The 24,120-nt window shown below is 55.5% G+C and overlaps 2 protein-coding genes across 7 annotated transcripts in view; one reads left to right on the plus strand and one right to left on the minus strand.

The window, feature by feature from the left end:
• SMG7 (SMG7 nonsense mediated mRNA decay factor) overlaps positions 1-7,008 on the minus strand; it is a 52,680-nt gene extending 45,672 nt beyond the window's left edge. For all 5 annotated transcript variants that reach the window (XM_064515581.1, XM_064515582.1, XM_064515578.1 and 2 more), the window contains exon 1: positions 6,610-7,008. In XM_064515581.1, coding sequence (XP_064371651.1) covers positions 6,610-6,638 — 29 coding nt within the window. In that variant the 5' untranslated portion in view covers positions 6,639-7,008. The remainder of the gene's footprint in view (positions 1-6,609) is intronic.
• Positions 7,009-12,360: 5,352 nt separating this feature from the next.
• The window catches only part of NMNAT2 (nicotinamide nucleotide adenylyltransferase 2), a 31,070-nt gene continuing 19,310 nt past the window's right edge, over positions 12,361-24,120 (plus strand). Inside the window, exon 1 of one of the 2 annotated variants that reach the window (XM_064515583.1) lies at positions 12,361-12,517. In XM_064515583.1, the coding sequence (XP_064371653.1) occupies positions 12,433-12,517 (85 nt within the window). In that variant the 5' untranslated portion in view covers positions 12,361-12,432. Of the gene's footprint in view, positions 12,518-16,721; positions 16,740-24,120 lie in introns of those variants that run through there. The other variant, XM_064515584.1, reaches the window with a different exon arrangement.

The following is a 24,120-nucleotide window of genomic DNA, read 5'->3' on the forward strand; positions in this document are numbered from 1 at the left end:
ACCTTTCCCCATCCTGAGGACTCTGCTCCTACTAGAGAAATCCCTGCTGCTGTTGTGAGGCTCCAAGGGCAGTAACAAAACGTCCTTAAAACCCTACGACCCCCAGCAGCACCTCATCCAGCGAGATCAGGCAAACGATAGAGCTCACGCTGTGCTACAGCGCGCGGCCCCCTCCTCCCTCCCCAGCCACCGCGCACACGAGCTGCAACTACGGCCTCTTCCACTACCGACTTTTGCCCGTCTGCAGTCGCTCCCTCTTCCACTACAGATCTTGCTGGCTGAGCTGAGCAGGAAAGAAGCCAAGGCATCTTCCCGTGAAGTCGCTGTCTTCTCCCATCAGCCTAAGCGCTCCTGAGCGGAGACTGCAGCCTGCCTCTGCTTCTCAAGTGGGAAGCACCACAAGATCTGACAAGGCGTGCAGTAACCCATACAGCAAACTGAAAAGCGGGGCAGGTTCCCACTCCATACAGAGTGACTAAAAGAAAGCTTTAAGTTGCTTGAGGTAAGTTAGTGATACAATTCAATGCCCAGATCAGCTTATTCAGAGGCAAAAAAAAAAAAAAAAAAAAAAATCATGTGAGCAGGCTATTTGTTGTATGGAAGATACTCTGGGCAGAGGGAATGGATTTTGCAAGTAGCTTGAATATCATGCTATACTTCATACTGAATACTTAAATAAAATAGCTTAGCATCCAGCAAGCAAACATTAACTGGCAAATGTACCTTCTGCCATGCACTGAAACAAAGAAGCTTCAAAAAAAACTCCAAAACCCCTCAAGGAAGGAGGCTGTCTGCTGAAAATGGTTTGCTGCTGTTCAAGTGCCCCTATCAAAGCTTCAAACGGGCATCACCTGGTTTCACTGCCACTACAGTACTTTCTCTTTTGCAGCAAAGACCAAATTACATAGGAATATGCAGGTTAGAACAAGAACTAATTACTACAAGAAGCATCCCTTAAAAAAAAAAAAAAAAAGAAAAAAGAAGAAGTGCTGTAGCTTCACTTACACTAACTCGCACTTCTAGGTCACTGGAACATTGTTTTACAAGTAGCCTCAAGCCTAATAGGAAAAAAAAGTGCAGTAACAGCATCCGTGATAAGCTGCGTCTGCAGCAAGAAGAAAAAAAAGGCTCTTTCCTCTTTCCCAGCCCAAACTGAACCCAGGGATGCTATCCGTGACACTGATACAGCTGTGAGGGCATTCAAGGGCTTGTATACTCTAGGAAACTAGGCATTATTGTATACTCTAGGAAACTAGGCATTATTGTATACTCTAGGAAACTAGGCATTATTTGTTTACTAGTGTTACGGTTCAGCGAGCGCTTTAACGATAACGAGCGCTATCATTACAAGGAGCAGTCCAGCCCTTCCCTCACTATTAGGGCTCCGCTCCTGTTCCACACCACCTCAACCCTTTTGCCAGCACATGGGTCTGGTTACGCGATGAATGGAACCAGGCAACAAACTCACGCCAAACAACGTGGGTAAAACCAAAAGCAGTTTTGACCTAGATTAGTTCCCCAGTCCAGTTTACTGAAGACCCAGCCAAAAGTTTATGCTGTCAAGTCAGGGCTGAGGAAGGAAGAGTGTGATACTCCTCTCAGGAGCAGTTCAAGCGTAAAGCACGCTCTTCCACCCATACTGCCAAACTCTTGCCAAGTACTAACCAAAAAGGGTCAAGTTCTCCAATTACCACAGCCCTCTTCCCTCCAGCACACATTTATATATAGACAGTCACCCTCTTGACAGTCACTCCAGCTGAAATGCGCTCGGCACTTGCTCCTACTGCTCTGCTAAACCGCACACATGCGTTCCAATCTTCACTAGTCGGGCCTCATGGGATTTAGGCCCAGCTTCCCTGCTCTGTCAAGAGTGGATACTCCTAACGTACTGCACTGACCACACTCATACTCTATACACAAACATTACAGCTAAGCTGAAGCTACACATGCTAATTTACAACAGCTGGCCAGCCACAACATGTATGGCTGAGTTCTGCCTGCTCTTCTCTCAAGAGCAGCACTAATCTGGATTTCTCTTCTAACCAGGTAAGAACTTTCATAAACTCAACAGTAATAATGAACTTGGAATCATCTTTCCCTCTGTAGAAGATGGTTAAAATCTGTCAAATCATTTGAGAAAGGGAAGCAACACTGTTAAGCAGTACATTCACACAAAAAATGTTCAGCCTTGTTCCCTTAGGTGTTAAAAAAAAGTGCAAATGCTGTGATGAAGCACACCTGGCCAACTTGCGACTTTACATTTCAAGCACAGCTCTCTCTCATCCTGGTGTCACCCAGAGTGGCAGAAGGGTGCCCAATAACCCAGATCCCCACTGTAGGAGAAAGGGAGCAAGCACGAGCTGCTGGGGCTGCCATTGCCTGCCTGCCCCTGACACAAAGAGTATCATTAGCCAGGACTCAAGGGGAACTGCCCTAAGTTTAGGGCTCTCAGCAAGATGAAATTTTTCTCGGACATGGCTCAGAGAGGGGCCACTTAACTGCTGAATACTTTTTTTTTTCTCCCCCCCCCCCCCCCCCCCCCCGCTTTTACTTCACAGACAAAAAGAACAGGAACAAAAGCTTGTAAATCAGCAGTAAGCAGTAGTCATCACTAATCTTTCCTGCCTTTTCAATCCACTGCCCTCACCCTCCAGAAAGCATCAGAAGTGTTGTTCATACTAAATACTGGCAGCAATTCTAGTTATCAAATGCTAGAAATACCTTGCAGGAAGAGCCCTGGGCATGACAGGAGGAAAAGAGGAGACAAAATAAGACAGATCACTTTCCCTTCTCCTCCCCCAAAGAGGACACAATGCTAAGAAGGGCCTCCTGAAGAGTCAAAACAGGTTTTTTGACTTATCTACTATTCCTCCTCTGTTTGAAATCCAAGAATAAATAGCATTTTAAAGTAGCATAAATGATTTTGGTACTTAAAAAAAGCTGGAGGGAATAATTTCTACCATTGATTGGTCTTGTTCAGATATCAAGACAAATCAAGAAAGATGTGGATCAAGCAGAGCGAGTAGAGCGGCAGCCCCTGAGGCGGTCGGGGCTGGAGCACGTGGCCCTGCGAGGAGAGGCCGAGAAGCGGGGCTCGTTCAGCCCGGGAAGGCTTCGGGGGTATGACGGCTGCCAGCCCCCGCCTGCAGGGAGGGCATCAAGAAGATGGAGCTGATTCTACCTGTCTCATTGGGTTTCATTCTGGATTTCATATAGCATTCTTGTTTGTGTCTTTCAGGCATTGACTGAAGTCAACTCCACATCATCGTCATCAGGAATCTGTACCAGAATACGCTCATACACAAAAGACCGCAGCGCTATATTACCTCAGCTCTTCCCTCCTCCATTAACAACGAAGAAGTATTGCAAGAGGTGTGTCACAGATTGGCAGACAGCAAAGGAGCAACCACAAAGAGAACTTCTGCATCTGCTGTGTAATGGAGCTACCGATGAGTCTTTGAAAAGAGAGCCACAATTTTAATTATTAAAGAAGTCAAACCTTTAATGAAGTTGGTTATAGCCTCATCATAAGACTACAGGAAAGTACCTACTGGTTTGTCAGCACTAGAGTTTCCAAGCAGTATTCAAGCCCTGTAATTCAAGTGCTTTTTATTCTGCGTTTACACCATGCTAAAAGCCACAATCTACCAGGGTAATGCTAGATTTCACTAGCAACTGGAGTTCACATCTTTTTAAAATACTATTGAGACAGTTGCATCTCAATCTGCTAAACTTCTGAATCAATATTAATTGGATATTTAACATGAGTATATAAAATCTCCAGTGAAGGTCATTTCCTTAAAGTAAACACAAGTGGACTTAAGCTCAATCACGTCTTTTAAAAGGGACGTGTTTGGAAGTTTCTGTGGTATTACATTAGAAATCCTATTGGTAGTTGATATTTCGCTTGTGTCTCCTTCTGTACCTAGAGGATATGTGAAATATTTACTGTAAGAAGATTGTTCCACAAGATTATTTTCATTTGTGGAGAGTACCTAAAGATTCCCAAAGCAGAACAAAAGATATGAAAAAATTTTTTTAGCCAAGTCAGACTTATCAGGCCTAGAACACATTCATCTGAGCAGAGAAACCTGTGAACTGCCCCTAAAGAGCTCTTTGAGGGAGCTTTCTGAAACGTCCATTACAACTAGGCATTTACCTCTGAAATTTCTACTCATCTGACCAGATCTAATGCAAATCTTTGAGAAGTGACTCAAACCAGGACCAGAGAGAAGTACCTAGGAGATCTAACTCAGATAAGACAGAATGTAACTCACTACTCTTAAAAGGTGACCTTGGAAAAGATGTTAAGAGAAAGCCAAAACCCCAATGCTACCTTATGACATATGAAGATGACCTAAAATAGGTTCTCTCTCTCCTCCTGCAACTTTAAAAGTACTTGGTGCATTAAGTCTGACCTTTGTTTCTCCTGGGAGACTTCTGCAGGAGCCCCAGGTGTTTGTCAGTTCTCGCGTTTGATCGAAGAGGCACAATCTTCTAAGGATCAGATTTTTAGTTTAAAATAACTGACTCATATATTATATAGAAAGAAAGACAGACTGGTAGTGGAGGAGTTAAGGCAGGCTGGCTAAAAATCCCTTTCTTTTTTGCTAGCTCTTTCAGTCTCCCTTGATTCTTGCAGAGTCATTATTTCACTATTCAACCATTAAGTGGTTACACCTAAGAAATTCAGGTCTCTTTTATCTTAACTTCAAATACGCAGAGCAACACTTCTCACAGAAACTTTTCTGCCCCTCCTCAGCTATAAAAAGACAAAAAACAGCAGAGACTAACTGCCCCACATCTTCATTTGGTAGAATGTGTTGTTTAGCTACCCTTTTCCATTATACTTTTGTCTCCGTATTCCTTCATCGTTACATTCCGATTGAACTTTCAATGCTACAGGAAGGAGGACATCCTCCCCCATAAGGCAAAGGACCAGCCGAACTGGCTCTGAGAGTCTGAGGCTCTGTTCTCTGCTCTCTTTCCTTAGGAACTTGCACCGTGGTAAATCTCAGCACCTCATTTTCTACCATACACAAATTAAATAATTAAATATGCATAGTATTACAGCTGTGGATGTAGAAGTCATTCCATGGCTTTTAGGGACACTCTCTCTCCCCAGATTTACCCACTACACAGAGGAACAAAAATAAATGTTGTTTAGAGGGGGGAACGTGAAGATTCCTGATTACAAACTGCTTGAAGAGTTTGAGGCGCTTTTTTGTCTTTTTTTTCCTTCTCAAAGGAGGAGATAAAATTCTTGGTGACAAAGATAGGAATCATTTGTAACACATCAGTGCGTAGGTGCTTCAGCCCTGTTGTACTAAGAACTATATAAACATAAAGCAATCAGAAAAAGCGATAAGGTTTCAGGTGAACAAAGTTAGCAGAAAGAGGTGATTACTGCCCACATGCTTGCAGGCAAGGAGAATCCTGAGGTTGGCGCAGAAGGACACAAGCACCCTAGGAAAAAGTGTGGTGGTGAGGGAAGGTGACTGGGGCAGGACAAGCGTGACTTCAGAAGCACTGCCTCATAAAGGCTGGAGGGCAGCAAAAGAGCTCGGAAACACTGGGGGCCAAAAAGCAAGAGATTATAGTGCTAATAACAAAAAAACCCTGAGCAAGACAAAAGACAAACCTTTTGCTGGTAGAGAAGAACTGCGGAAAAGACATTTCTGAGCTATTACTCATAAAGTGAAAGAAAGAAGAGTCTAAAGCAGCATAGGTCAGGGGCCTGGAAGAGAGTAAGATTTGTGGACCTTTGCTATTAGGGAGAAGATTTTTTCTTTTGGAAAAGATGAGCTCGAGAGGAGATCTGGCCTGCCAGGAGGAGGCAGACAGAGATACACGAGAGGACAGGGAGGAAGAGGAGGATGGGTGCATCAGTTAGGGGAGGCAGCTGAAGTGTTTTCAGAACCCTGGATAGGAAGCGCTTCGGAGGCGCCCAACGCATCTCGGGCCCAGGCTCCGGAGGCCCTTCCCAAGCCCGCAGCCCCTCACAGAGAGCGGGCATGCCCCTTAGGTAGCTTCGGCGACACAAACGCGTCCTTTCCATGAGGTGCTCCAGAAGGGTTTGGGGGGGGGGGGATGGGAGGGGGGGGTGCGCTTTTTAGTGTTTTTTAACTCCTGAGAAGCCACTTACACCTTGCAAGACGCTGTTCCAAAGTCACCAGAAGACGCTGCTCCAGACCCAAAGCTCCCCTAACGCCTGCCCGAGGCCAGCCCGCACCTCCGCGCAGCACCTCCCGCCTCGGGGGAGCCCGGACCCCACGGACGAGGCCGGCGGGGCCGCCACGCGGCGCCTGGCGCAGGCCCCGGGGCACAGCGAGACCCCGGCCGCTACCCCGCCTCGCTCCCAGGAGCCGCGGCCGACACCGACTCCGCTTCGCCGGGGCCTCGGGGCTACCGGCGGGCTACCACGGCGCCCCCGCGGGAGCCCGGTAACCCTCCCCCCCCCCGCCCCGGCTTGACCTTGCTGCCGCCGCTCCGCCGCGCCCGGCCTCCCCGCGCCGGCAGCGCCCGCCCTGGCCGCCGCCGAGCCTCCCGCCGCCGCCGGCCGAGCCTCAGCGCGGGCGGGCGACCGGCCCCCCCGCCCCCGCCGCTCACCGGAGATACTGCGCACACAGCAGGCTCATCCTCCGCCGCTCGCTGCCGCGGCCCGCCGCTCCCTCCGCGGGCCTCACAGCCCCGGCCGGCCCGCCGCTCCCGAGCCGCCGCCGCCGCCCGCGGCCGCCGCCGCCATCTTCCCGTGCTGGGCCCCGCCGCCGCCGCGGGGGAGGGGCGCGCAGGAAGGAAGGGGCGGGGGTGTCCCCGCTCTACGGCTCCGGCCGGGCACGGGCCGCCGGCCGCTCCCGCCGCCGCGCGCGCTCCCACCGGCCCCGGGCAACCACCGCCCCGGCAACCGCCACTCGCGCCGCCGCCACGCGCCGCCGCCGCCGCCTCCCCGCCGGGCGCCCTCCCCCTCCCGCCGCGCCGGCCGCACTTCCGGGCGCGGCCCCGCCCCCTCACCGCGCTTCCTGCCGGCGCCACCGCCAAACCCTTCCGCCGCGCCGCTCCCCCGCCCGCCGCCTTCCCCCGCGGCCGCCGCCGCCCATTGGCTCGCCCGCTGCCGTGGCAACCGAGGGGGCCGCGGGGGGTCGCCATGGCAACGGCGGCGCCTTCCCGCCGGGGAGCGGGGGGGTCTCGGCGGCCCGGGCGAGCGAGGGCACCTGCCCTGCGTGGGTCCCGCTCCGTAACTGCGTCACCGCCACTAAGATGTCTTTGTTGCCGTCCCAGGCTCGGTTACGTGGGTCCCCAACTGCTGGGGCAAAAGCCCGGTCTCGTGCGACTTGTAACCTCATTGCGCCAGGTCCAACCTGTGCACCGAACTCCAGGGAATTCCAGCGGCAGGGAAGTCTGTGAAGTCGCCGTTATTTCCTTGCAGACATCCTGCAGGCGAGGAATGACTTGTGAAAGGTGCTGCTTTTCCGAAGGAAATCCCCTTGAAGTGCTTATAATTCACGGAGTAACTAAGGGATGTGCTTTTCATTCCCAGGCAGTAAATGCAGCGCGTTTTGGGCAGGGCTGCTCCTCCTCCCCGCGCAAAGGAGAAGGCCCTCTCCCAAGGGAAAGGGCGAGGTGCCGCCCCGGGGAGCCTCCGCACGGCCCCCTCCGGCGCCCTGGCCCTGGCCCTGGCCCTGGCCCTGGCCCCGTCCTGCCTCGCCCCGCGCGGGGGGCTGCACCTCCGCTGCTCCAGCCCGGGCCCCCCCAGCCTGGCACGGCTGGTCGGGCCTCCTTGTACCCGCCAAAGCCCCTCCTAACTCCCCGAGGCTGGGTCTGCAGGCCCGGGTTGGTTTAGGTACGTTCACGTTATGTCTCAAAAACCGTGAAAACCATGCTTTCGCTGGAGCCGCGGGGTTTATCCCAGCTGTGCCACGGAGCGACTCCCTCACTCAGGGAGATCTTCTGCTCCTTTATTCTCAGGGAAATGGCATTTTTTTTAAGTGTGGGTTGTTGCATTACAAAAATTCCTAGGATTACAGGGCTGGCTTTGGGGATGAGAGCTCCACGGGAAATCCCTCGTTTAGCTCCAGACAGCGAGACCTGAGAAGTCAGCTGTGCGGGGGGGACTTTTCACGACTGGTTTAAGCCCCTCCAACTTCTTGGGCTGGGCCCAGCAAGCGGGCGGCAGCGGGGTAACCGGGCAAAAGGACCAGATCACCGTTTTCCGGCTGCTAGTGCCAGCGGCAGCGAGGGGGAAGGGAGGGGAGGGGAAGGGGAGGAGGGGGCCAGCGAGCGATGCCAGTGCTCGGGGCTGGCCTGGCTGCTGGGACCAGCTGAGATCAGCCTGAGGGAGAGGAGCCGGGAGGGAGAGGACGTGAGGAGCCTCCTCAGGCGGCCTCCACCCTTCGCCCTGGAGACAGGTTTCAGCCAGCTCCCGGCTCGCCTGCCCTCCCGCCCCGACGGGAGTTGCCCTTTCCTGCAACCATCTCCATTTGGGTTCCTCTAAAGAGACCGCAGAGCTGTCAGGTCAAAACCTTGAAGCCAAGAGGTTTCCCTTCCTCCGACCGAGCCCAACGGGAACAACGGCGAGGAGGCACAGGGAGGACCCAACGCTGTCCGCGGCACGCGCCAGCCCGGGCCTGGCCTCCCGCTGCAGCCCCACGCGCTCACCAGGCCTGGCTGCGGGGACGGGGAAGGGCAGGACGGAGCCGCGTGCGGAAATGCCCTTGCTGTGCATCACGGGTGCTGCTTCGGGCCTCACTTCACTTCTCGCCCAACTGGAAGTCTCAGGGTAGCAATCTGCCAGCGCTGCCACAAGCCCCAGATCACCTGGAGTCCCTGGGCACTCGCGCAGCACAGACGGTCGCGGCTCGGCCGGCAGGGAGCCGGGGTGGTGCTTTGGTGAGTGCTCGCCCACCGGACCCGCACGGCTGGTCCCTGCAGCTGGGGCTGTCCCTCCTTCCTTGCAGCCCTGTGGTTTTGTTCACAGGTGTGAAATTTGCACCCATGAGCTTTTCGGTGCCTGTCCCCGCGGGTCATGCCTGGGACTCGCTGATCCATCGCGCTGATCCATTGCGCTGATCCTCGCACGTGTCATTCCAGCACGAAAACCTGCTTCATCTCCCTCGGCACCACTTGGGTCTCTCCATCTCTACTTGGTCCTGCAGTGGTGGCACCTGATGCTCCTACGGTTGCAGGTACCCAACCTATGGAAAGCTACAGGGAAAACACCCTCCCCTGCATGAGTGTTTCCCATGCAAAATTAGGCCAAAAAGTATTTTTCAGGTGTCTCATCTGAACTTCAGTCTCTTTTCTTTAGAAGGAGTCAGTGAAGGGGTCTCTTAGTAAGGGGCACAATCCCATATTTCATATCAGGTCTCTTAACACAAAGCAGCATCGCTACATGTCTCCAGCCTTCACATCAGCATCTGCCTTTCCTGCCAGGGTGGAAGAGGCAGTCAAAGCCAGCTGCAGCTAAAACAGGGCTTTTGCTCAGCTATGGGAACTCTTGCTGTCATCACACCGATAAGCCTTAAAACTAACACAAGCTCTTCTCACTCGGACCCTCCACAACAGCAATGCTTTCTGCGACAGAGTGTCCAAGACATACGTAGCTGAAAAATGAACGTAGCACTCAAGAAAACTGGCAGTATCCCATGCTTCACTAGCTCCGGCTTCTCCTTTCGTTGCCGTCTCCGCTAACACGTGCTCCTCCTGCCTCCATGCCCTTCACGCGGCCAGCACGTGGCTCGGCTCGGGCTCCCCGCCTTGCCTGCGATGAGCTGAGCTGCACCTCTGCAGGGTCCCGGCTCCGTGGTTGGAAGCTGCACGGCTACACGCCCGTACGACAAGGGCTGCAGGGGCTGGAGGGAGCAACGCTTGCTGCCCCGGCTAGAGATCAGTGTTCCTGTTAAAGGAAGAAAAAATCAATGTGTTATTAAATCAGTTTTGGGGAGAAAACACTAAAGCAAGTTCCCAACCTTTCATCAGTGCTCCAGTGCAGAAAAGATTACCAGCACTGCATTTTTTTGAGCACAAGGGGGTCTATATGCCATTTCTTCGCCTGATTTCCTACCGAAAAGAAGTTAATGCAGTCACGCTTTCTGTCCCTCGGGCTGGGTACTAGTCTTCACAGGTAGCTTTTGAACCTGTTGGCCACTCTGTACCAAAACTGGTGAACAAGTTTTGTGAAAACAGAGAGGAGACACACACACACACACACACACACACACACACACACGCACACACACACACACACACACGCGCAGAGGACCAGGCGGCACACACGTGTGATCAAGGCAAGGCCTGTGCTGCCTCTTGCCGCAGTGTATGTAGGGCACGTGGGAGGGCCCCAGTGACCTGCAGCGTCCTGGGGGGAAGGAGAGCAAGCCAAGGAGTGAGATCCCGGGGTGCCCAGTGAGAAACGGCAGCCACCGCCGTGGGGCCGTGCTGACACGGGATGCGGTGCCGGAAAGAAGCAGCCTCTGGGAGAGCCTCTGCACACTCTGCAGCACCACCGAAGCTTCCCAGCCCTGCAGCGCTGGGGCCAGGGCTACCACCAGAGAGACAAGTGTCGGATTATTCACAGTTTTCCAGCCTTGCCAATTGATGGCAGACCAGACTTTAAGCTCTTCAGCTCTGGCACAGCAAGAGCAGGAGGTGGAGCCCAGTCCCTGGTTTCCCAAGGAGCACAGTGCCTGCATGCATGGTGTAACCATCTCACCAGCCAGGGACTGCGCAAGCCCTGGGTGATACCCTCACGAATGTCTGGGTGATGCCCTCACATACCTCCGGGTGATGCCCTCACGTATCTCTGGTGATGGCCTCACGTATCTCTGGTGACGGCCTCATGTGTCTCTGGGTAATGCCTTCATGTATGTCTGGGGGGTGCCCTCACATATCTTCAGGTGATGCCTTGACGGATGTCTTGGTGTATGGTTTCTGGGAAAGCAAAAGGGATCAGCGAGGGAAGTAGTGCTGTACCTCTGCAAACCCAATGTGTAATCTTTCGGGAACCTTGTGCTCCCTGTGTTTTAGAGGATTTTTCATGAAGGCATCTTAGCGCACGGCTCTCCCCTCCTGGGAGAGTCAGAGACCTGGCCCTCGGCTGCACGTCCCTCATCGCTATCTTCTGGGGCCCTGACTCAGCTCCTGGCACCCTCCTCTCTGCTGCCCATATCCCCTGCTCCTCCTACACACTCCCTGTGTTATTCCCGTGATCCCGTACAAGAGCTACGCAGACTTCAGTCTCGCCAGCTGCTCCTCCCAAGTGGACCCCCCACTCGCAGGCCCCAGCTCGTGGGATCAGGGCAAACGTGGCAACCGTGACACGTGCTATTAATGCGTGAGCAGCTCCGGGGAGGGGCTGCCGCTGCCTCGCTGGCACCTGGTGACCGAGCCAAGCCAGACGCATGGCCATGACCCCCAGGGGTGCCTGCGCGGCCCCACTCCCGCACGTGGCCAACGGCCTCGGCCGCGATGCTCTGCTGGCCTTGGGAGCTGGGGAAGACTTTAATAATCGCCACCTCTACATGCTACTTTAGGTAATAGAGAGGCTTAAAGCATGTCCTCTTTTTCTCATGTCATCCTGAGGCTTATAAATGATAATTAAAGCCTGGATTTAAAGGCAGGGTTAGACCAAACGTTGTGCTAGTATCAAACTGCAGAGCCGCAACTTCTCCTAGAGCAGCGAGTCTCTACCCTGGGTGTTAGCTAGGAGCAACGGCACAGAAAAACCCTACTGCAGCCCCCCAAATCTCATCCCATGTTCTGAAACATCAAACGTCCTCGCATAGCTAGCAGGAAGGTGTATCACCACTTTGGAGAAGACACGAAACCGTGTCATGCCTTTCCTGACTTGACGTTTGTTTGTTTATTTGTTACCATTTTCCTCGCCCGGACCAGGGGCCCTGCGGAGCCGGCGCGCGTACCCACCGCGGGCAGGGCCGCGAGCGGGGCCGCTGCTCGCCTCGCCTCGCCTCGCCTCGCCTCGCCTCGCCTCGCCTCGCCTCGCCTCCCCCGCTGCCCGGCGGGGACCCCCGCACCGCCGCAGCGTCCAGGCGCCCGGTGTCGCGGGTTCTGCGGGCTCCTGGGGACGGCGCTGCGGGCGAAGCTCTGCCAACCCGCACAGCTCGGCGCCTGCCGCGGGGCGGGCGGCGGGGCAGGCTGGGCGGCCGCGCCAGGGCCGGGCAGCCCCGGGGGGGGGGGGGAGCGGGGCCGGCACCCAGCGCCCGGGGTGCCTGGGGGCGGGGGGGGCGGTGCGGGCCCCCGTGGTGCGTGGCTGCAGGCGCCGGCGCGCTCCCGGGCGGGGCGGGGCGGGGCGGGGCGGCTCGGGCCGCGCTCCCGCCGCCGCGGCGCCGCCTCCCGCGCTCGCTCGCTCCCGCCGCAGCCGCACCGAGACACAAAAAGCGGCCGGGGCCGGGGCCGGGGCCGGGGCCGGGCGGCACCATGACGGAGACCACCAAGACGCACGTTATCCTGCTGGCCTGCGGCAGCTTCAACCCCATCACCAAGGGCCACATCCAGATGTTCGGTGAGTGCCCGCCGCCCCGGGGCCGGGGATGGGGCCGGGGATGGGGCCGGGGCGGGGGCCGGCGGGGCGGAGCGGGGCCGGGCCGGGACGCGGGGGGGTCCCGGGGCGGCCCCGGCCCCATCCCCGGCCCCATCCCCGGCCCCGGCCCCATCCCCATCCCCATCCCCGGCCCCATCCCCATCCCCGGCCCCGGCCCCATCCCCGGCCCCATCCCCGGCCCCGGCCCCATCCCCATCCCCGGCCCCATCCCCGGCCCGATCCCCGGCCCCATCCCCGGCCCCATCCCCGGCCCCGGCCCCATCCCCGGCCCCATCCCCATCCCCGGCCCCGGCCCCGGCCCCATCCCCGGCCCCATCCCCGGCCCCATCCCCATCCCCGGCCCCATCCCCATCCCCGGCCCCGGCTGCCGCAGCGCCGCGGGGCCGCCGCTGTCCGCGGTGCTGAAGCGCGGCGGCGGGCGGCGGCGCGGCCCCGCGGGCGCCCCCGCAGGCTGCGCGGCCTCCGCAGCTCCGCGCTGAAGGCGGCGGGGGCCCGCGGAAGGGGCAGCGCCCCCCGCGCCTTGCCGACCCTACCGAAGGGATGGGGACACGCTCGCCCGAGGGGACCGGTGCCACCGGGCGCCGCGGCGGCGGTCTGAGCGACCGGGAGGCTAAAAGCGCTGCCCGGGGCCCGCTCGGGCGAGGCCGGCGGCCGGCGCGCCGCTGACACGTCGTAAATGCTGATGGTTGGCGTCAGCTTCGACGTGCCTCGAGATCCGCATACGAACAACAGCTCACCCGCCGGGGTCCCGCGGGGGCAAAGCGTCTGCTACAGACGGCCAAATAAAATGGCAGGAGAAGGGCCGGCTCCTGTAGCGTCTCCTCCGAGGTGCAGCGCGAGGAACTGTCCGTGAGTCTGGTGGGAAATGTCAGCCTGGGGAGCGGATGCGGAAGGTCTCGTGCTACAGCTGGAGTAGCCTCCCTGGGATTTCTAGAAGTTGTAGATAAGTTCCTAAATGCAAAAAAATAATTGCTATCGGTGTGAGGTATTTCTGTGTCAGACCTTATTCTCATTGCTCGTAATGAGTTGGTCACCTGGCTGAAAAACGATGGTTTTCTAGCTGCAGATGATCACATTGCAATTTCCTCTCATGAGAGCAAGCAAAATGTAGTTCTGGACAACCATATACTTGAAGTGCCAAAAAAATCCTATTTCCTAAGCTAAAAGCAGTTGTGAGCAAAAAGGAATGAGAGGAATTATTTAAAAATCAAAAAGTAATTAAATGAAATTACAGGCCTGGTTGATGGAGGTAACTATTGATAAAACAGATTCTTATAATCCACGTTATTTACAGACATTCTGATTAAGAAAAGTAGCACTCTAAAAAAATCGATGCAGCCCTTATTCAGTGGGCTAAAACCCAGTAACAACACATATTTTAGGAAATAATGATCAGTGAGGTTTTGCTATGCAGTGGGTGTTTTCGGTGGACTCTCGACGAGGTTTGGTTTTGGCTCGGTGCTGTTCAGTACCTTTATCGATGACCTGGAAGGAAATACAGAATCACTGCTGGTAAAACGTGCCAACGACCCCAAAGTGGGTAGACCAGCAGTTAGTGTTGGTAACCAGTCAGTTGTACCGGCTCCTTGGCTTGTTTGGTTAAAAAGGTCTCGTTCAGTCAGTCAGATGAGAAATCACGTCCAGCAGCAAAGCAGGCATGTCGCACGCAGCAGACAGGGAAATGTCTTCTGCAGAGCAGCGTCTGGGGAGAGGGCTGAGGAGCAATGGTGTGTGGCCCACCAAATACCAGCCCCCGGTGTGACGCTGTAAATAAAGTGGCAAATGCAATCCTTTGTGCGCGAGCAGGCAACATCAGGTGGAAGGAGAAAGGTTGCATTATTTTTATACCCAGCATTAGCAAAACCCTGCCTGGAATAACAGGAACAAGAATTACATTAGCTCCGGAAACCAGGCTTTTACAGCGAGAGGCCAAGGAAGCTTAGTCTGGATCCACCAAAGATGTTCGTAACGACTTGGTCATGGCCTACGAGTGTCTGCGTGGGGGAGGGATGCGTGAGAGAAGGTGGCTCCTTTATCCCGTAGAGGAGGGGGGAAGGAGATCCCAGCAGATCGGGATCCCACGCAGCTTCAGGCTAGGAAGGGGCTCTGTGTTTCTGAGTGAAGCTAATTAACTAGGAAAACAACATATTTGGGTACCTGCTGGATTCCCCATCACCTGAGGACTTTAAATCAAGACTCAGATGTCAGAAAATCGTGTTTTAGCTTAAAGAGGATGGCCTGAGGCAGAAATTATCTACCCATATATCCTGCAGAGATCCTGGAAGATGTAAATCTTGAGATAGCTGATAGGGACAAATGATTCTTCTGCAAGGAAAGGATACAGAATTCAGCTTTTAAATCCCTGTTCATTTTTATTTAAGGAAGCCCCCTGCTCACCCCACCCCAAAGTCTAAAGGACTAACCCTGTGGGGACAGGAGAATCCGGTCCAAAATGGGTGATATTGCTTCAGCTCTGGGCTCTATGAGACCAGTCAAAACCGGGCTCTTTCCTGTAAATACAGTATTTCAAACCGTTGAACGTGTGCAGAGAACTGTCTTTATCTCTCTGACAAATATGTGGGCTTAATAAGCCTGATAGGAGGAATTTTTGCTTTAATATAAAGAGATACCATTCATCAGTTTAACACATGACACTCGCTAAGCAAAAGAGGAAGCCCAGGGTAGTTGCACTCGTATGCCGTCACCGACGTACCGCTGTATGCCAGCAGTCGTTTTTCTCAGTTTGGATCTCGTCGTATTTTATTCAGGCCGGATCCTGACCTACACCCCTAGCAGCTTCGTGTGACTCGAGCTAGATGATGATGTGGAAGTCCCTCCTAATGGATGGAAGGTTTTGGCTGGGTTGGTTTTTTTTTCACCGCTCATGTGAAATTAAGACTCAGCGTCAGGATTGCTCTCGGGTTTCCAGAAAGCCGGGATTTGTTGCAAGCCCAGACCCCAGACTCCCCCTGCGGACCCTTGCAGCCGTGTGGAGTCCCGCTCACTCCATCCGCCGCTCACGACAAGCCTGGGGCACTAATGCTCGCCAAAGGAGTCTGATTCATGTCTCTGTGTATGTATAATATATATAAAATATTAATTAATATAGGAAAATACATTATAGGAATGCAGGTGGGATAATGTGCGATACAGCCACCCACATCAAGGGGTCGAGCCAGCATCCGCACAGCCCTGAGAACACTCTCCCGGTTGTCTGTGGCATCAGACGGGCTCCACGACGTGCGCTTGTTCCGAGTCCGAACGCTGAGTTGTGCCTTCTGTGTTTATACGGCTCTCGGGAGCTCAGGTTTGGGATGTTGATGTGGGGGGGGGAAGGGAGGGGGAAACAAGAGGGCAGAGGTGGTTTTACAGTACTCGGATGAACTCGCTCCCGTTTCGCGCCGATGCTGGGGCGAGCGGGGGTACACGCAGAAACCAGGGAGGCGGCGCCAGACGGGCTCAGCCCGGTGCTGGTGTCGGGGGACGCGGCGCGGGGGGGCCGTCGCGGGACGAAGCCGAGCGCCCCAGCTGGCCCCGCGCCCCTGGGATTTGCCGGCCAAAGGGTCTTCACCTCCGTCCCAGCCTCCTGCGAGGCCTGCTGCCTCGTCGAGCAATGCCGCCCAAGGGACGAAACCCAATGTCAAACGCAAAATCCCGTCCGCGCAGCTCTGCTAAGGCGGCGCAGCCCGCGCTGGCGCTCGCCCAGCCATGAGCCTGCGCTTCCTCGGGCAACTCGACCCTCTCCCCGCCTGGCCCCGGCCCGGGGCCCCAGCGCAGCCGCGTCCTCCTGCTGCAGGGCAGCCAGGCCAAAGGGCAGCCCTGCCCCTAAGGTACAAGGTGCATTTTAAACCGAAGAGAGTGGGAAAACACAGTTCACTCCGACGGTAGTTTCGGGCACGACGCCAGGCTTGAAGGTGTCGCGGTGCAAGGTCAGAGGCTCTGAGGTTTGCGTGGTCACCTTGCCCGGGGCTTCGTTGTTCGAGAGGGAGGGAACGAACTGCCGGCGCTCGGGAAGGAGGTTTTGCTGAGCGCGTTTCTCCGTAGCTCTGCGCGGGGAAGGGTCCATCCCGTCCCATCCCATCCTGTCCCGTCCCGCCCCGTCCCGTCCCACGGCTACGTGCGCTTCGGAGGGCTGCTCTGACGAGTTCTGCACACGGAAACGTGAGGGATTCGGTGGCGTCAGGTCGGTCTAAATGCGGTGTTTCAATATTGATCTTTCTTCTGTTTTCTTTTTGGTTATTTATTTTTCTTAACACGCAGAACGAAAGGTCATTCTGCAACTGCCCCTGTTCGGCAATTCAGACATTTTTTCCTTGGCTTTTTAAAACTGGTGAAATACGTCACAACCAGCCCTTTCCCAGGCAAAGTTCTGGCCTCAGGGAAACGGCGTTTCCCACCGACCGCAGTTTTGCTGCTGTATTTCTGTGCAGCCCTCACAGCAGCTCCGCCACGGCTTCGGTTTTAGGGCCTCGGGTCGCCTGTTGGACCCGACCCGTGCGCTGCAGCTGCCGGGAAGCCGGGGGCACCGGGATGTTCGGGGCTGGCGGCGGCCCCAGCCTTGCAGGACCTGGCAGATATCCAGAGAGCGATTTGGGCACAACTCAGGGAAAGGACGGGGATGCTCTCACCTCACTCTCAGAGGCATCTGGCTTTTTTTAATGACCTTTTTTTTTTTTTTTGTGGCACCGTTGAGCTTTTAATAAGCAGTAGGTGATGTTAATCCAGTCTGTAATGCCTATGTGTGCCCAGACTTTCTCACCTCCTGTGTGTTGGTGCGGTGAGCAATGGGTTGCTTCGGTCCTGTCCACGCAGACGGATCGAGTTTGCCTAATGTTGTTCAGATACGGCCTTCGCTTAAGGAGCCTCAGGAACTTAGGTGCTTTAAACCGCGGATGCTCCCATCCACTTCATTTAAAACCAATGCCGATTCTTGGACAACACGCGGGACCACACAGCTTACAGACGGGGTGACTCCAAATTCCTGAAATTCAGCAAATCACCGCAGTCTTCCCTTCCTGCCCTCGCCTTTCTGTCTGATTCGAGTTGGATTTCACCTATATCCTACATGCGTCCGTTATTGAGGAGAATTTCTGTCCCAGTCTACGGATGGGAGAAAAATATTTCCAATCTAAAGCGATGCAAAAGACCCCGCCATCAAAGATAAAACTCTCCGTCGCGTTGCTTCTTCAGAAAATTCGAGCGACTAAAAACCCCGGCAGGCCGCTCGTTGCTTATGCAAAGCAGCCCTTGGAGAAGAGCGGCCCTGAGGTCCGGTACATCCTGTAAATAGGCTTTCGGGATAAAAGCGCAGAGTTTTGCAAGCGCAGAGGGAGGAAGAGGCAGCAGCTGAGGCTCTTTGTTTCTGTTGCATTGTGTTAATATCCTGAATTTCCCGAATTGGGTTTTCTTAGCTGCTGCGACGACCAGACTGCAAAGCAGCTTAACGAGGCGCTCGCTTGCTGGCACACAGCTAGGGACCCGCGCGAGCTGAACGGCGGGGCAACGCTTCTCGGTTCGCTCCAACACAAACCCCTCGGCGAGCCGAGCGCGTGCCGAGCTCGAGCGACCGACGGGTAGAGGCAGGCGGGGAGCGGGAGCGCGGGGCGGGCAGCCGGCGCCGGGTGCTCCCGCGGGTTCGGCCACGCCGCCCTGGCGCAGCGGCACGGCACGGATCGCGCCCGGGCAGCGCCGGGACAGACTGTCGTTATCGCGTGCGTTTTTAGCCATCCGAAGTTGCAGCAGCCCCTTGTCCCTTGGGGGTTTTTGTCACGTTTCCCCCGCCGAGTCTCTTTTTTCGCAGGCCTTTATCGCTAGCTGCAGCTCATCGCGTCTCCTTTATGACCTACAGGGAGGGGGAGTTTTCCCAAGCCCCAGCTTACACCCCATCAATAGCAGCTCAAAGAGCCCTTTAAAATATTCATCAGTGCTCCAATATTTAGCAGGGCTCACGACGGGCCGGGAGACATTGCGTCGCCTCCACAGCAGCGCAACCTCCCGAAACGCGGCACGTCCCTCATCGCGCTTCGACCGAGCAGCCTCCGGCCCCGGCGGCCTCCCGGAGCCTTCCCGCGGCGTGTGCCCGTGCCACCGCGCTGCCACCGCGGCGCGTCAACCCGCACGAGCAACATCGCGCCCGCCAGGGCCGACAAAACGCTCCCTTTGATGCGCTGCCGCGGCTCCGACAGGGAAGCAAACGGAGCGCTTGCAAGGGGAAACGCGGGCGGCACAAAGCGAGCGAGAGACGTTGTCCCGTTCTTTTTCTCCCCGTTTTTTTTTTTTTAAGGAACGCACTGACACGGACTGGGGAGGCCGCGACTGGCGGAGGCGGGCACGGGGACCTCTCCGGGGACAAGCAGCGAGGCGCCTGCCCTGTTTCCGCCGTGCCCGTGCGGTCCTGGCGCAAGCGAAACGAGAGCGTTGGCGAGGCGGGATGGGGAAACTACGTGCCGTTTGCTGCTGAGCCGGCCCAGTCGGACTACGTCGGTTTGTCACGGATATTTAGAGCGTAATCGAGGCTGGATACAGCCATCTAATATAGACTCCGGGCCGGATTCTCAGTGTGCATCGGCGTAGCTCTACTGCGGGCAGCACGTTTACACCGGTTCACACCAGCTGGGGATCTGCTAATGTCTAAAAAACGCATGGAGACATGTTGCAATCCCTAGGCGACAGGATTAACCCCACGCGATCCATCGCGGCTGCTGTTTCCGCGTGGAATGGCCTTGCCTGCCTGGCTGCGCGGCGCACCAACGAGAGCATTTCCGTGCGGCATCGCGGCGCTCCCCCCCAGCTGCTGCCTCCCAAACTCCCGAGCGTGGGAAACGGGCCAGGAGCAGCCATCGGAGCTGGGATTGCTGCCACCTCGTCTGTGGGGCAACGGCAAAACGAGACCGCTTCGCCGTGAGCCGGGGCAGGCCAGCACTGCGCGGGGCCTCTGCCCTGACACCGTTTTCTGGGTCTCTTGCAGATGCGCTGCTATTCCTAGGTCAGCTCTCTGTGAACTGACTCAGCCTCCAGCCTTTTTTTTTTAAAAAAAGCATTTAATTTCATTTTTCCGTGGCGGAGCCATCGGTGGTCAGCAGCTGGTGAGAGCGTGGCTCCGGTTAGTCATCGCTCCGGCACGTCTCCCAGCTGGGGCCGGGCTCCAGCAGGGACGCGGGGCTGTTCGCAGCCAGGAAATTCAGGGCCTCTCACAGCATTTCCCTGGAGCTTTCCATAGCCTCATCCTCTGCCACCAGCTTCAGGGTATTTGTTGGCCATTTCTGCTTTGCGGCTATGAAGAGCCATTAAACCGAACGTGCGGGAACGACTCGAGCCACTTAGCTCGAAAGCCCCTTCCAAGCTTCTTATTTGCACGAGGGCTGGATGCATCTGCGGCCTAACGGGGAGAAAAGGCGTAGCAGAGCAATTAGCTTGGAGAGGAACATTATTAAGCCTTACGGGGAGGTTTTATGGACTATTTCTTCCAACCAAAACTCCTCGGGGAATCCGAACGAGAGCCTCCGAGAGGCACTGACGCAGCGAGGACGTTGGGCCTCCAGAGGCCCGGCAGCTTGGCCGGGGCCGCCCTCCCTCCGCACGCGGGTGAGATGGGCTGAGGAGCCCCAACGGTGCCCGGCGCTGCGAGCCACCCAGGCAGGGGGGCTGGGGCCTTCCAGCCTCCAAAACACCTGCAAACCGCCAAAAAATCCTGCAAACCACTGCTCCGGGGAATTTCCTTTCACGTGAGGTCAGCCTGAAGACTCAACCTGAGTCAACGCGCTAGCACCACCGTAGCCATGAGCACCTCTCCGATTTGGCATTCTGAGATAGACATCTATCTATCTATATCTCTATATATCTGCCACTCAGTTAGACTGAGAATAACTCTTGGCTCTTTGCCCAAGTCAGGCCCGAGGTAGGAAGCGACATCTAGGCCCCGAAAGAGCTGCTAGCTAGCTGCAAAGCTCGGAGCAACGTGACCCGAGAGCCGGGGAAAACTCAACTAGGAGCTGATCACGAAGCCGAGAGCTTTGTAAAAAAAAATGAATAAAAGAAAATAAAGGAAAAGGGAAGTGTTAGGGGTGCAGGTGAATCAGGTACAAAGGCAAAGCAAATATGTGAAATCACACCTTGAAAAATTAGACACAAGACACGCTTGATTTCATTAACGGCAGTTTGGGCGATGGAGCAGTGCCAGAGGAGCTGAAGTGCTGCCGGTTAAATACACTCAGTGAGAACTGCCAGCACGAAACATCCTTTAAAGAAGCAGTGATTTCCTACTGGGGTGGGGAGCAGGACACCCTTTTTGCTGCACCCTGGGTGAAATAATCATGGAGCCTATCCTGCGATTAGCCTTTCCTCGCCGCGATCTCGCAGGAAATCCGGAGCGCCAAAAATACGTAAAGTGCCCATTGGCAGCGGGGGAAAGGAAAGCTGAGCGGGAGCAATAGGGTGGGTGAGATTTTCCTTGCAAGTCAAGAAGACGGAGCGCGAGCCGTACCTGGGGTCTCCTCCTTCCGCGTGGCATCTCCACGGCTCCGGCCACCATCCACCAGTTTGAGTTAAAACCTCTGGATTGCCTAACCGGCCACCGACCCGCGAGCTTTGCTGAAGGGCAGCTTGTCCTTTGGGGTGGGATCGACTAGGCTCCCTACGGGACGCCCCAAAGCCTCGCTCGCCTCCCGAGGCGCCGGGGCTAAATTCGGCCGGTGGCCGCCGCGAGCGGGGCCGCGCGGGAGCTGCAGCAGGAAGCTCCCCGCTGCACGGAGCCCTTCCACCACGCTAATGCACGCCTTGGCAGGGGCTGGGGCGGGTGGTTATTTATGTCAGCGCTGTTTAAAAATGCTGCAAGACCGTCTGGAGCATTAAGAACAATTTACGCTGGGGAAAAAAAAAAAAAAAAAAAAGGAAGGGAGCGCGGGGACTTGGGAGGGCCGCCGCGCTGGCAGCAGGGCTGGAGCTGTGGCTCCAGCTGCACATAGTTTCCTCAGTAAAAAACCATTTTGTTTTGGGCAGTCTAGCTCTGGCAAGCCGGCACGAAGCGAGCGAAGCCCTGCAAGAACAGCTTGGCAAACCCACAGCCCGGCCGAGAATGCAGCAACGGGCAAGAAACGGGACAAACCGGCAGAGAAGTGGGACTTGGCCCACCAAGACCAGTGGCTTTCCAGTCAAAATGTGGGGGTTTTTTCCAGGCAAAAATCTTTTCGTAAGCAGGGAAATAAGGCTGGGATGTGAACAGACAGCTGACTGTAAGGAAAAAAGATGAGAAGAGGAAAGCAAAGCTATTCCGCTATCTTCGATGAAGGACTAAGGAGACGGTGAGACGTATAATTAACCCAACGCCGCACAATGGCAGAAAGCACCAAAATGGATGAGCTGCCGCTGGGAAACGAGTCAAACTTCGGATCGCAAAGACGAACCGGCCTGGGAGGTGTTTCCCCACCTCGGGCGCGGGAGGAGCGGCGTGCTGGTTTTCGAGTCGCTGGGTCCTCCCGCATTCCCGCTGCGGTGGGAGACGCGCGACGGCTCCCGCACGCGCCGGGAGGCACCCGCAGCCCCGACCGAGGGAAGCCAACCGCCGCCAGCCCCGGCGCCTCTTAGAAAGCAGTTCTGTCTCGCCACGTACACAGGGCGACACGCAGAGCTCGATAAACTAACGCGTTCGGACAGGCTTGGCCGAGGTTGCCTGTAGCCTTGTTAATTCCTCCGCTGAGGAGCAGCTCAGCCCGGGCCAGCTCTGGAAAGGAGGAAGCCTCAACTGCAGCGACGTGGAGCAGATGCACCCGGTGCCCCGGACCGGGACCGCGACTTGCCGCGTTGGGCAGGCGCCGCGCGCACCCGGCTTCAGCGAGGCCGCTTTGAAGGTCTGGCTTAGACGCTGGCTGGGAATCTTGCCTAGCTTTACTAGCCAATAAATATCTTTTGTCCCATGTATATTTACGTTCTCCGTTTGGCATTTCGGAGGTAGTCTGCAAGCTCTTGGAAGTGCAGACTCTGACTTTTACGTCTCCGTATTAAGAGCAACGTAATTTTTATCGGTTTCTCTAAAGAGTGACGTGCAGTTTGGAAAGCAAACGACCAATTTTTAGGGCGAGGCATTAAGCAGCAGCGCCCGGGTCCGCGCAGCGGCACGCCGCTCCGCCAGCGCTGCAAGGGCAGCTGCACATTGGCAGCTGCTTGGCTTTGTCCTCCCGAAGCTCTTAGGCTTGCTGTTTAAATAGGCCAATACTTTCCCTGGCTGCGGTTAAAAGAAGCGTAAGGGCTTTCTTGGGTGTCTGTACGCTGCCGATGCGCCGCTTGTATGTGCTCATAGGCGAGGCAGAGCAGTTTGCTGGAGAAAAGGGTATTTTTCTGAAGCCGGCTGGGGCCGTGGGTGGGGACTCAGCGCTGAACTATCTTGAGATCTGAAATTCAGAAAATTTGGCGCAGTTGGGAAACAAATCCCTCGAGGGTACAGACTCAGTTCTGGGCTATTTAAAGCGCAGACAGACATCAAGCCTTGAGAAATGACTGGCTTTTGCCATCACAAACCCAAGGCAAACTAAACCATTAGGCTCCTTTGCAGGCATGGAGCACAGCTTGTGTACAAGCAGTTCAGCTTTCCTCAACAGTTAATGATATATTAGTCCATTTATAAAGACACTATACGTGAACGAGGAGGCTTAGAGATAACAGATTAGCATTTCTGATCTTCTTTTGGCAACGAAAATCAAGTTGGGGCAAAGTAGGAAATAATGAGAGGATGAGTTAATTTAAAACTTGACAGTTGTCAGGGAATTTCCCTTTTTTTTGTATTTTAAAAACTGCATTGCAATATAAGCATAGACGCTGGCTCATCCACCGCAGCTGCCCAGCACACGTAAAGCAGCTACATGTCCCGCTTCCCAGCCGAGGCGCCGTTTTGGCCTTTCTCAAAATCAGAGCCTGCATTTTGCCCTTATTTGGTGGCAACCCGGCCTAAAAATTGCAGTTGTCTTTTTTGGCTATGCTCTCACCTCCGTCGACGGGCCGGAGGGGGCTGCCCTGCTCACCCGCCGGCAGCGGCAAGGAGCCGAGCCCGCCGCCTCCGCGGCTTTCGAGGCGCCGATGGGCAAGTCCTTAACGCCAGTAACGGCAAACCCGCAGCATTCGGGAGGGAAAAGCAGCCGCCGGTGCCCTACGGTTCCTCTTATAAAATAAAAGAGCAGAATAGAGGGAAAAAAAAAGGATGATTTTTTAAAGCGTACCTTTGGCTTTCTGGGCCATTACGGCGGCTCTATAAAGGGAACCCAACAGCTGAAGGTAGCTCCTTTTAAAAGAAAAAGCATAAAAATACAGAGTTTATCAGGAAAAAAAGGATTAAATCTCAAAACTCCCCATTAAGCAGAAGTTTTGCACTTTAATTCCTGCTTCTCTCTGACCCACTACCCAGGGCTTACGTGGAGAGACAGGGATGACTGGAAACGTTGCCAATTGGGCTGATTTTCTGCTCGCGTGCGGCCCGCATAACGATGCGCGAAAACAAGCAGCACTGCGGACGGCTGCTTAGACCTAGCACCTCACTGCGCGCGCACGAAAACGGCGAGTTTGTTTCTTCCCGTTGC

Source organism: Dromaius novaehollandiae, chromosome 8 (genome assembly GCF_036370855.1).
Source record: "Dromaius novaehollandiae isolate bDroNov1 chromosome 8, bDroNov1.hap1, whole genome shotgun sequence".
NCBI classification, from domain to species: Eukaryota; Metazoa; Chordata; class Aves; order Casuariiformes; family Dromaiidae; genus Dromaius; species Dromaius novaehollandiae.